Here is a 12,791-nt window from a genome sequence, read left to right on the forward strand (position 1 = left end):
TCTTCAACCTACACCACTACTCACTTAAGTTTCTGTTCCTAAAGATTGCAAAACCATTTCCCATCTGTCATTTAATCTACTTGTGCACTTTCAGGTGTTTACTCACCTCCACAATCATCTTCACTGTAGGTAAAGTGGTAGCTATGTTCTGGGGATGTGGAGGTCGAACTGTTATTGGCACACAACCTGCATACAGGCATCCATAAAATGCGGCAATCAAGTCTATTCCTGCATGAAGAACAAAACAAAAATCTTCCCCTGAAAATCAAATCATTTAATCACAGACACCTATGTCAGCATAAATATTACTTGGAACTCAACTCAGAAGGTTAAATGAGCGACTAAGCCCTTTAACAGACTTCTTTTTTCAGCCCCTTGTCAGTATTTGTTCTGCTTCACTGATTCCTTTCAATCGTACTGTTCTTCTGAGCATGAAAAACCAAAGGCGACACACAAAGCTGTAGCCAGATATCATCATATAGCTGAATTCCACTTATATGATCAGGAAGTAACCTGTTAAAAAGACTGACTTTTAAAGATTAATTATCTTCCTAAACTTGCATTTATAGACAAATAAGAGTCTACAGGAAGGATGCCCCAGCAAAAGCATGAGGTAGGATGATGCCTGCTCCTACCAGCTGCAGAAAGAACATCTGGATGTTTCATTAAATACTGTCTTTCTCATGTCATTTTTAATCTCAGATATGCAGATTTGACTTACCTACCTGAAATTTTACAGTAAAAAAGAGAGTCATGATTCTGAAATCCTGCTTCGAAATAAAATTAGGTGCTGTTCTACATAAATATTGACTGCAGGTGACGGATTGTGTACAGCACACTTCAAGCTATCTAAAAAGGCCAAACAAATACCAGCACAAAGAACCCTTGAATACTGTTGTTTGATAGCTCCCTGGTGTTGTACACAGCCTGTGGTAAGACGACAATGGGGTCTGTTTTATCCTTTCAGTGGAAGAGGATCTGCAGTACTGGTAAGTTCTTGTTCCTTCAATAAAATGCTTTATTCATGGGAAGTAACATACAGAAAATAAAACCTGCAGTTTAAAATACTAGTCTTCTTTTGTGGAAAAGATTTTCCCATATTAACTGTGGAGAAATTATTCCTATAAAGATTTTAGCAGTGTCTTGCAGCCCCTACCAACTAAGTATCACAATACAGACCTTAAATCAAACTGTTTATTTCACCAACACACATGAAATGCTAAAGATAAAAGAGCAGCAATAGATCAGAAATAATTTCAAGCAAATGTCAAACATGGTATTATTTAACACCAGTTTAAGAGCCCTTATGTCAAAGGATGAAATGCAAGCCCAGACAGCTGTCTAGGTTAAAAAAGATCTGCAGAGAAAACAGTGATTATAATTCGGTATTTCTTAATAATCTGTTATTTATCCATCATATTTCTCTCTAAAAACCCACCGATTACTTCCTAGGTGTTTCTGCTTCACCCTCATGAAGCAGCACTTCCAAGAGGGAATTCAACAGGTGAATCTAAGAACACTCAGTAGATAGAATATTTTAGTAGAGCTGAATGCTTATAAAATAGTATATTTCCAACAAATTAAAAGAAAAGCAGTAATTAAATTTGACTGCCTATAAGAGACAGGTTTTAAAAACACAGGTTAATCTTAATCTGAACCCAAAGAAATAATATCTATGCACATATGCAAAGTGAAATTCTTTTCAGTATGTTTGACAAATTTCAAAGAAATATACATAAGGCAAAAATTTTATGCTTTGCCAATTAACATGGTTTACAGGTTGGTAATGCCACCAACACAGCACTGTTCTAAAGGACCTTGATAAACTTCTGGGATTACCAAAGTACTAAACATGGCAGTTCTTTACCTGGTGGGTAAACCAAAGCCACATGGTCTCCATCTTGTAAATGCCCCCTTTCCATCAACATGACAGCTATCTTCTCAGCTCGTTTATGTAGCTGGACACAAGTTAGTGAGTTGGCTATCGTTCCCTGCACAGGAAGAAAGATAAATGTCACAGAAGATAACGCAATGTGCCAAAACTCTGTCTTCCTCTGTACTTATAGAAGTTACTGGATGAGGTGCAGCCACAATATGTCACGAAATAAAATTAAATACAGAAACCTTCAGCCTTATGCCAAACTGTAGTTGGAAGGAAAAAAGATGTTTGTAAAGCAGAGGAATGGTCTCTGTTCCTTTCTCTGTACCTTCTATCCCCAACAGTGTTTTCGCTCTAACCAAGGGAGTACAGTAGTATATTAATATCCTGCCCAGGTAACCTGTGCCTCCCTTGCTACACCTGCAGCATTTTCCCTGCTAGAGCCATGAAAGTGCCTTTATGGTCTCTGCAGAAATCTGGAAAATCTGTGGAGAGCAATCCTGAAAATTGCACTTTGTTGTCTGCACGCTGGCGTGAAGCCAAATGGCACAGCAGAAATACTTTAAAAGACGAGACAAAAGACAGGAGAAAACAATTCTTCATGACAGGGAAAAGAATTAGTCTGGAACAAAAGCTAAGCACATGCATATAAATAAAACAGAGAAGAAACGCATTTGTTGAATTTGAGTAACTCTGGTCAGCATGAAGAAAAAAGGGGAAGTGACAATATGCTACAGAGTCTGAATTTTTGAAGCACTTCAAATAGCACTAACCCCAGATTATCAAACAGATACGGTGCTTGAAACTGGATGAGTGTTACAGTTCTTGCATTTTCTAAATGTATATATGTGCGTATATAGGGGCACACACAAATACACATATAGAGAAATGTATACATCTGTATCACAGAATTCACTACCACAGCTGACACCTCAGAAGAGAAGTCTAAAAATGAACGTGCAGGACAGACCGACTGCGCCTAAAGCGGGGCTGGCCAGGTCTGGGCTGAGATAAAGGCAATGGAGGGCAGTACGGAAAGGGCTGCACTTCAGTTTGTGCAACTGTTCTGTGGAAAAAGAGGATTGCAGTCTCCAGCACTAAAAGAATGTTCAGCAAGCACTAAGTTCACTTAAAAACAGGGAGACTGAAAAAATAAGTGTTAAAAAGGACAAGACTATGTGTACACTCAAAAGAATAATTTTATTTTTTTGCAAAAAAATGCAATGCAATGCAATCAAAAATATTAAGAGAGAAAGTAAGGTCTACTGTTTTAAAGAAATATTCTTTACAATCTATTTTAACAAGGCAAGGAATAATAAGCATTTTCCCTGATTATTGGTTTCTATCCACCATCACCATCCCACAATAAATACCACAGTATTTATTGACCACAAGCTTCAGAGAGGAGACAGCAATATGATAAAGGTGGCAGTGGCATGTTACCAGGCACTACTTGGCATTACAAAATTTATTGTAAACTGTCAACAAAGAGGACAACCTAATTGAAAAGAAAAAGAACAAAGTCAGGGCTTGGCATTCTTCTTCAACATCTTCAGCAACCACAATTACTGAAATGCACTTCAGGCAATTCTAATCAGTCTTCTAAACAATGTGGAGAACATTTCACTATGAAAGCTTCCTCTAAAGACATATGCAAGTATACGGATGCTGGTCTAGGGATGGTTTCCATCTGTCCAGCCCTAAATATGGCCAAAATGACCTTGTCACTGTAGCGCTGCCAGTATGAATGTGCTTAAGTTCCTCTTCCTTTCTTTCAAGAAATTGCCTGTTTGCACAGCCATGGGAAGAAGGACCCTCTATATCCCCACATACATCAGTAGCACAGGCCCTTCTGACACAGAAAAGGAACTGCTGTAAATTATGTAAATTTGTGCAAAACTTGTTTACATTTAAGACTTCTGGCACTTGCTGCATGTGAACCAGCTGCAGTGTTTATATGAAAGACATTGTTTATATGAAGTGCAGGAAAGGAGAATCCTGTTGTTGGACAGGAATTATTGGCAAGCACTAGGCAATTCCCTTTAGGTCTTTTATGTGAGCTGTCCTGCAGTGTAAAGGTGTTGCAATCCTTCACGACACACACTAGAAGTAATGCGCTGCACTAATTTTGAAATATTCCAAATTCTCAAAAAGCTTGGGTTACAGGAAAACACTAATCTCAGTGGATTTCTATTAGTCATCCATTGCAAGATGCCTGGATGTTTTAGAACAAAGTGTACAAACAATGTCCAATGAAGACAAAAAGGGAAAAGCTACAAATCAGAACTAAAATTCTAGATGAGTAATAAAACTTGCCTAGGCAAACCTGTCACTCCTTTCCATAAAACATTAAATTTCTCCACAAAGCATTATATCTCTCAAACAAATTTCATATAAGATACTCCACTGTGAGGTTAGTGGAGAAACTGAATCACAGAATCACAGAATGGTTTGGGTTGGAAGGGACCTTAAAGATCACCCAGTTCCAACCCCCTGCCACAGGCAGAGACTCCTTCCAGTAGTCAGGTTGCTCCAAGCCCCGTCCAGCCTGGCCTTGAACCCTGCCAGGGATGGGGTAGCCACAGCTCCTCTGGGCAACCTGTGCCAGGGCCTCACCACCCTCCCAGTAAAGAACTTCTTCCTTATACCTAATCTAAATCTACTATCTTTCAGTTGAATTTCAAAATTCAACAATTTTTTGCTTCTATGGAATGATAAGGTCATTTAATGACTTATTGGTAGCCCTTAACTGAACTTTGGTACCAGCACTGTAATACAGGCTGAGGAAGCATATCCTGTAAATACAGTAAGTGGTTATTTCACAGAGGTTCACAAATTACTGGAAGTTTAAGAACCCATCCAAGTTGCGTAGGGACCACATGGGCTGAGACAACACCAGCCACTCCAGGTTGCCCAGGGAAATAGCGCTATTCCAGGCCCCTCCTCTCCTGGAGACCCCCACATACTACATATGTTTCCCAGTTTTGACAGATGTGTCTGAATGTACCATAGCGGGATGGTCTGAAATCAGACTTTCATCCTCTGCAGTGGTCTTGGGAATTATTGGCTTGTCATCTATAATCATCTAGGAAGTCCTGTAATCACCCACTCTTAGTATAAACCCAAGTTCTGTACCATATGATGTACATTAATTTATTTTTTATAAGCAATGAAATTCTATGCCAGGCTGGCACCTAATGTAGGATATGCAGAGATTAGCAATCCTCCGCAGACTTCGCTGGATTCTGGACATACCTCATTTTCTCTTCACCTCCTTTCCCTGTTCTCACACCTCCAACAGATGGTCCAGTTTCAAAAACAACAATCATTGTTTTATTTAGGGAAAATACTCTGATTTTGCCAAGCCTGTGCTTTTCTAATTGGAAATCAGGATGGTGAGCAGTATTAACTACTACTCTTTGCTATAGGAACAACGAGCATTGAAATAGATTTGCAGTGTCAGCTCACCCACAACATATATGTGGTGGGAAAAGAAATGAGAAATGTGTAAGGCGTGCTGTCTGGTACAAAAGTAATCTCTATTTTGACAACTGGCAATGATTATTCTCTTTTCCTTTCTGCTTCAGTGAACATTAAATATAACAGCTAAGTATTAATGGGAAAAGAAACAGAAAGGTCACGTTCAGCCATAGCACAAGCAGGTGCAGCTGAAATACCGGTGTGCCATTTCCCATAGCACAGCCTGTCAGAGCAACATCTGAGCTTCTTACCCTGCAGTTGAGTAGAGTGTAAAGCACATGGTCAGGAGTGGTTTGAGCTCTCCACTGCAACACCTCTGAGAGGAAGAGGAACTAAAATAAAGCAGAGTGATAGTCGTGACACTAAATAACTTTTTGGCTTTAAAAAACAGATAACTATTTTTGCTAGCTTAGCTATGTCTTACTCATATATATGCTACATTTTACATCAATACCCAGAAGCACTAAACATGAATTAATTCTCTTGTCATCACACATATTTATAGTGAGGTGCTTTTGCATGGTAGCAGCAGCCTCTCTGGAAGTGAAGACACTGCTGAGGTTATGATATATTACTACATATACTTTCAAAGCAATAAAACAGTTCTTACTGATCTCTCTGAGTTTAAGCACCATTTTAATTCTTTAGCTTCCTCTCTTTTTCTTACTATAAGCATACAAATATTTCTACTGCTCAGAGCTTACTAATTTAATTATTCACATAAGCTCCCGAAAGAGCTGAATTTCAATTTAATTTTACAGGACCAAAATAACAAAAAATGAGGCCAGGACCATATACGAAAACAAGGTTCCCTGGACTCCACTTGAACTTAGTAAAAAATACACAGTAAGAGGCTGATTTCTGGTTGAAGCTCTATTAACACTTTCTACCATGTTCTGTTGTCCCACGTAAACTTACCAAAAAAAATCAAGTGAAATGAAACACAGTGACTCTCCCTCATGTCTATTTTATATTCAGCTGTAAATGGGGGTTCTGAAATATTTTAGTGTGAATTTAAAAAAGGCATCAACAAATTCTGCAATAATAATAATAATAATAATAATAATAATACAATCTATGTGCTGCTAAGTGTCCTGATGCTAACTAGCTAAATAAAAGCTGTATCAGAAAAGTTCAGCTTACCTTTCTGGCTTGGTCATTATCTTCTATTTGCCCCAAATCTCTACCACTGGCCTGTGCAATTCTTTTTCCAGAGACCAAGTTCCCCACCATCACAGAGGCAGGGCCAATTTCTAGAATAAAGCAGAAATGTGCTAAGTGTAATAAAAATCCTTTGCTTCTGGATGAATTATTTATTTATTTGTTTATTTTGCATGACATTATATTTTCCTTATTGCCATGCACCACACCAAACCTTAAGTACATCTCTGTTGATACAGACTTTGGTTGATGGACCAGAAGAAGCTGGAAGATATGTAGGCCTGGATTTACCCTGTCTAAACATATCTAACTGAGAAGCCCATTTAGCCTGGTCTCTCTACAGCCAGAGACACATCTTGTCTGCTTTGGTATGAGGAATCTTTGGAAAATACAACTCCTAATTTAGGCATGTCCATTCAAGTGCCTAAAACCACATGAGATGTATCCAGGCTTCAGGGACAATGTTCCTATTTCTCTCTTCTGTTCCCTTGGCTAAGTAGCATCTGTATTAGCAATTCTGTAATGCTATAGACATGAAATGACAAGGATTAGGAAGGCAGATGGTGCATACGATAAAATATATGTGAGCCCTTTAGTACGAAGTAAAGACTGACGAAAAATAACTTTACAGGAAAGGAAGATGCCATGGCTGACATTTTTTCATGAGGTGGCTTTCAGTGATGTTCTTTTGTTACCATCAGGGAAAAATACCTGTCTTACAGATACCATTTATGCATTTGTTTTCTGCTTCTCTGGCATGTATTACTGATCAACTGCAATTGATACTAGGCTTTACTTCTAGTTTATGATGTCCAAGCTTTGCCTCAGTGGTTGTATGTGGTATATGTGTCAAAATATGAGATGTGTAAGTAACCCAGATAACCAACATCTACAGGCTACTCTGCTTTAAAATACGAAAACAATATTCTCTGAGTGTGTCACAATTATGCAAAATGGGAGAATGTGATGCTATCAGATTAGTTTCTGCATTCTGGGCATTGCTTTCCCCATAGTGATATACAGTGGATACATAATATAAGTATCTCCAATGCACTGATCCTAATTCAGTCATTACTTTGTGAAGCAGCAACAAGGAAATACCCAATTGAGCACTGCAGTTAAAGGCTTCATTGCTTTTATTAAGTTAGTGGATGTCACTGTTAACCTCTGACATCGCCAGTAAACACAAACTGAAATTATAGTCTTTATTTCTGAAACATTTGTCCAAAGGTTTTAAATAAAGAAACAAGCTAACAGTTATGGCAAACTTGCACTGAATTCATGATGGATAGTCCCCATATTCAAGATCAGAAGGTAAAACCACTTCATATTCCAAGCTGGTTTTCAAAGTGGAAAGTAACATTTAGTCTAATGTAGCTAAATTCAGGTCTTAAGCCTGAAGCTACAGATTCAGAAATCCTTGAAATTAATCTAAGTAATAAAATCTGCAATTGGATTAAAAGTAAAAAATTTGCTAAATTTTGCATGTTTATGGGGCATGAGTAATCAGCGACTGGAATACACCAGGCTACAAGGGTTTTCTCAGTCTCGAGTCAGTGCCTTGCTGTACCATTTCATCCAGTATTTTTCATAAAGTGTGCCAGGACTTCTAAGGAACTGTCTTAAAACTAGGGTTTTCCCTCAACTATACTGGCTGTGAGAATAAAACAGAACCTTCCTACTCAGGTAAAAACCTTTATCCTCATTCTTGGGCTTAATTTAGTTATGACCAGTTATTAAGTATTTATTTGTTCTTCCACCACTTACTTAGTGTCAACAGTCCTCTTCCTCTCTATTACTACTTCACAAACTCAGCCTTCAACTAAGCCAGATTTTATCTTTCTCTATTTTGGTCTCAGTCCATCCTCTTTAAACATAACTGACAAGGAATTTACAAAGAAAGAACTCCAGGTGCGGCCTCACAGTGCCTTACATGTTCACTGAACTTCGGTTTTTGGAGCACTTTTCTTTGCACTCTTTGTGAAGGTACTTCTAACTTCTGTCAAAACCAATGCTGTCCTTAATACACCTGGAATATTTAACAGAAACTGCTGACCAAGCTGATCTTCACCTGCATTAACAATTACTTTATTTTGCTCCATACCATGAACACACAACATTAAGTTATGGTCCCTTTGTCTTCACTCACCTGGTTGTTTTTGCCTTGGTTTAGGCAGGTTTGTTACACATGTGTGGGGACACATCAGCACATTACAAGGATGCAGCGATCCTTCCAAGAAGAGCTGTTTGGTTTCTGACAGATGTATTCCCCCCAATGGTGTCTTGGGAAGTGTGTTTGCTGGTACAAGTGCTAAGCAGTAGACTCCCACTTGATGAATACTGTCAATAGCCTAAAAAAAGCAGGAAGTTGATTTTAATGAAAGGCTAATTTTTCATCATTCTAATAAGCACATGTTGTTCTGAATTACTGCATAAAACAACCCTAATAATTAACTAGCAATGGAAAGACACTTCAGCAATGTCAGTGATAAGGAGGTTCTTTTCAGTGAGAACAGGTGGATGGGAATGTAACACTGATGTTATTACACTCATTCCAAAAGATAAAAAGGCAAACAAAAACCTGGTGATAAATACACAGAAATCTATTAAGAAATGCTACCTAGGCATCCCTCTTAGGCATATGTTAGTAGCACACATCCTGGAGATTTATTACTAAGGCAGGCTGGCAACCCATGCGAAACTGATTTTAACCTGTGCACTGCTCAGAATTAAATTCAAAGGATTCCTATCAATTTAGCATCCAGTCTACCTTGCAGAGCAAAGAATAATTTCAAAGGTTGCACATATTATCACCATATACCTACTGATGTAGGTAGCTTGTGAAGTTTTAATTTTTTTCTACGGCAATAACTGTTTCACTCTCTGATTAGAGTATAGAAGATTATCAGGCAGAAATGAGAAATGAAAACATGTAAGGAAAAACTATGAAACTATCCACTTGAAAAAAAGCTGTTGAATGAAACCGGAAAATTAAGCATCTTTGAATTTTACAGTAACTATGTTCATTATCTGACAAGTGGAATAAACAGAATCACTTCCAAGAAATCTATAATGTACAGTATCTACGTAATATACTTAGGTAAACATGAATATCCATGCACTCAGATTTTAATTCCATACACTTTTTAACTAGTTATTTTCCTTACATTGGTAACAAAAGTTGCAGCAAGTAAGAAAAACAACTTCAGACATCCACACAGACTGACACAAATTACAGGTGGCATTTCTAATGAGTAGCTAAGTGTTCAAAAATATAATTTATTTCACTTCCATTTTAATTTTTAACTGTGAGAAAAGTGAATGCATATGTCTGTTGCCTTGGAGATACAATCTATATTCTGAGAATCAAATAATCATTTGTAGTTACGTACTCGAGTGTAGACCAGTAAATGACTGATTACTTCTACAGACACTCTAAGCAATGCTTTGCTTTTGGCTTCTGCTTGCTTCATTTTTTATTGATTTGATTGCAAAATTTCATATGAAAGAATTATAAAGCAGTACTCATTTTACAAACTTGGCAGTTTTATTAGCCACGGTAGTATTGGAAGACCTTGTTGCTGGTCTACAGACACCTGACCTGAAAGATCAGCAATAGTGAGATACATATGACAGCCAACACACAACGTCTCATGTTTCTGGCAGAAACCATTATAACCTCCTAATCCTAACGTTAGTTGTAGGTTCTGAAAATCCATGATAATCATGGGATCTTTACCTGACATCAGCCTGAAGGAAAACTGTTACAGGGCAACTAACCACTCTTATTCAAATGTGGCTCCTAGAGTTGAAGAATGGAAAGCAATACCCAGCTGGGGTGGGATGGGGGGTATTATATATAACGATTCCCCAGTGCCTTCCAAACTGTCTCCTTTGACAGCTACATCTTCAGCACAATGCCTCATAAAATGCCATGGGTCATCCAAAATTGTCACCTTTCACACTTTTGAGCTTGGCACATTTCTGAAGCAGGATATGACTTTGTTTTACAAGGACAAGCACTGATGAACTGAGCCTTAAAATTTTGAGAGAGAAGAGTACTGGTCAATTTTAATACTGCTGGCATTTACGCCTCTTGATGAGATGGCTTGGTTTATGAAATTACTCTGTGCAGCCAGAAGTAAATGGAGTATCTGAATTTTTATCCTTGTTTCATTGAGAAAATGGAGTAGAGATACCAGAACTTAGAGATACCAGAGTTCAGATTATGTTATTCAAGCTGAGAAAACATCTCATTCTGATAAAATTATTGAGGCAGACACTCCCCAGTTCTGCAGCAGATCTCGCAGCTTTGCTTAGTTCTGTCAAGTCCTGCCAGCATGCTCGCACTGGTAAAACTAACATCCAGTCTGCCAGCTACAGGAACCACAACCCTACCTCAAGTGTCAGATCAGTTTGCGGCAGCCTAGGACATGTGAATAAGTATCTAGGATCCATCTGACTGAACTGTCTGGTTACCTAGGATCTTCCCACACTGTCACTAAAATACCATCCTCCTCCACTACTCTCAAGAAACTCCATGCCCAGCCTGACCACCCCCCCCAACCATGCCTCTGCTAAAACCCACAGATGCAGTCCAACGTAGTCCTTTATGTACAGCAGCTGTACCTGAGGAGCAGAAAGGGTCAGGGAGAGTCAGAATATGTGCACCCACTGGAAAGTTCTGCAAACTGATGAAGCTCAACTCTTGGGAAGAGATTCAGATGCAGAGCAAGGCATAGCAGAAGCAGGCAGTGTAGGGCAGGGCTGGCACAAAGCAGCACACACATGGTGTCAGATGAGTCTCATAAATATCACCAGAAATGAGTAGCAATTTGGTAGAGTTTGTTATCAGAGGTGTCATTGAGAGTCATGACACAAGTGTGACATCGTTACGTTGCTCACTACTAGCAGATGATTCAGATACAACTGGTTATCACTTCCTGACATCTGTCATTAAAACTCTGATTGGGAAGGAGGCACAAAGAATCCCACATGTTCCTGGCTTTTGCCCTCCATCTAGGCTCTCAGCTGAAGTGGAACCAGAAACTTCTCGTTCACATAGTGAGAGATGGCAGAGTTATAGACTTCACACACAGGTGATGAAAGCAGCCACGCATATGCATACTTTGATATATGGCCTACCATTCTCAGACACTGCTCTGACTTGATCACACTCAGAATAACCGGACTGACTCTGAGCAGGAGCAACTTGACATAGGACCACCACAGTGTTCAGTACTGAATTCTACTGACTATGATGGTGTAAGACATGATTTCTGTAAAAGCTACAGAAGTGCTCAGCTGACAAAACAGGATTAGCGTAAATCCAGAGTTTCAACCTTTCTTTTAGGAGCTTGCTACCTGATAAAAATTACCAAAGCACGGGCAGTCCAAAAGCCTTTCCTTTTACAATAGTTACCCTAGGCGCTACAAGGTGCTTCAAAGGCTTTCTGTGTGAGAGACAAGCTAGAGGTTCTAGCTTTTCTTGGCAATAATTGAGATATACTGTGAATATGAGATGCCTCTAGCTGTATGAAATGTAGCTATCTTTTAAATCAAGAGAAAAGGTAAAACTGTCTTGAGATGATGAAAGCTTTTTTGTTCATTTTCTTCAAGGACACAGTAGACAGATTTCCTTCTTATTCAGTACAAAGCAATAATGAATAAAAACATCTTGCCTGAATTGTGTGGGATCTTTGTCTTTGGCTCTTCGGTAAAGAAAAAAGATGTTTGCAATATATTTACCTGAGAAGAGTCCTTGAGGAAGAACAGAAAGGAAGGTAGGAAAGGAAATTGAAGTAACAGGTGACCAACTGCAGACAGAGCTAAGATCATTTCACAAGGTTGCAAGACAGACTTAATTTGAATACACCTGCATTAAAGCTATTGCTTTTGAGTGAGAATTGGCTTAACCATGGAGATAGAGGAGATGAAAGATGACTGCTATCTAAAGTATCTATTCTTTTTGCATGTGGACACTAAAGTTGAAAAAACTTTGAGTATGGTAATGATACTGCCTTAACATGGACTGCTACATGTATGGAGAAGATCTGTATGTTTTAATATTCGGGAGCTTGCGTCTTGCCAACCTGTGAAACACCACCACCAAGATGCGTTTCATCACAGTGCTAGGTGCCTTGCACGATCCTCCAGACAGCTGGAATGAGATTCCTTGTAACAGGTGTCCTCTATGCAGATAACCTAGATCTGAGCTAATCAATCACTTCATTTCAGTGGAGAGAAATCAGTATTTGTATGCTGTGTTTCA

The 12,791-nt window shown here is 38.8% G+C and overlaps 1 protein-coding gene across 2 annotated transcripts in view; it reads right to left on the minus strand.

The window, feature by feature from the left end:
• Window positions 1-12,791, minus strand: part of DIP2C (disco interacting protein 2 homolog C) — a 321,459-nt gene that overhangs the window by 55,629 nt on the left and 253,039 nt on the right. For both annotated transcript variants that reach the window (XM_030508942.1, XM_030508932.1), the window contains 5 exons: window positions 8,670-8,871; window positions 6,503-6,612; window positions 5,611-5,691; window positions 1,868-1,991; window positions 107-228 (listed from right to left, as the gene is read on the minus strand). In XM_030508942.1, the coding sequence (XP_030364802.1) occupies window positions 107-228; window positions 1,868-1,991; window positions 5,611-5,691; window positions 6,503-6,612; window positions 8,670-8,871 (639 nt within the window). The remainder of the gene's footprint in view (window positions 1-106; window positions 229-1,867; window positions 1,992-5,610; window positions 5,692-6,502; window positions 6,613-8,669; window positions 8,872-12,791) is intronic.

The sequence above is a fragment of the Strigops habroptila genome, chromosome 1 (genome assembly GCF_004027225.2).
Source record: "Strigops habroptila isolate Jane chromosome 1, bStrHab1.2.pri, whole genome shotgun sequence".
Lineage (NCBI taxonomy): Eukaryota > Metazoa > Chordata > Aves > Psittaciformes > Psittacidae > Strigops > Strigops habroptila.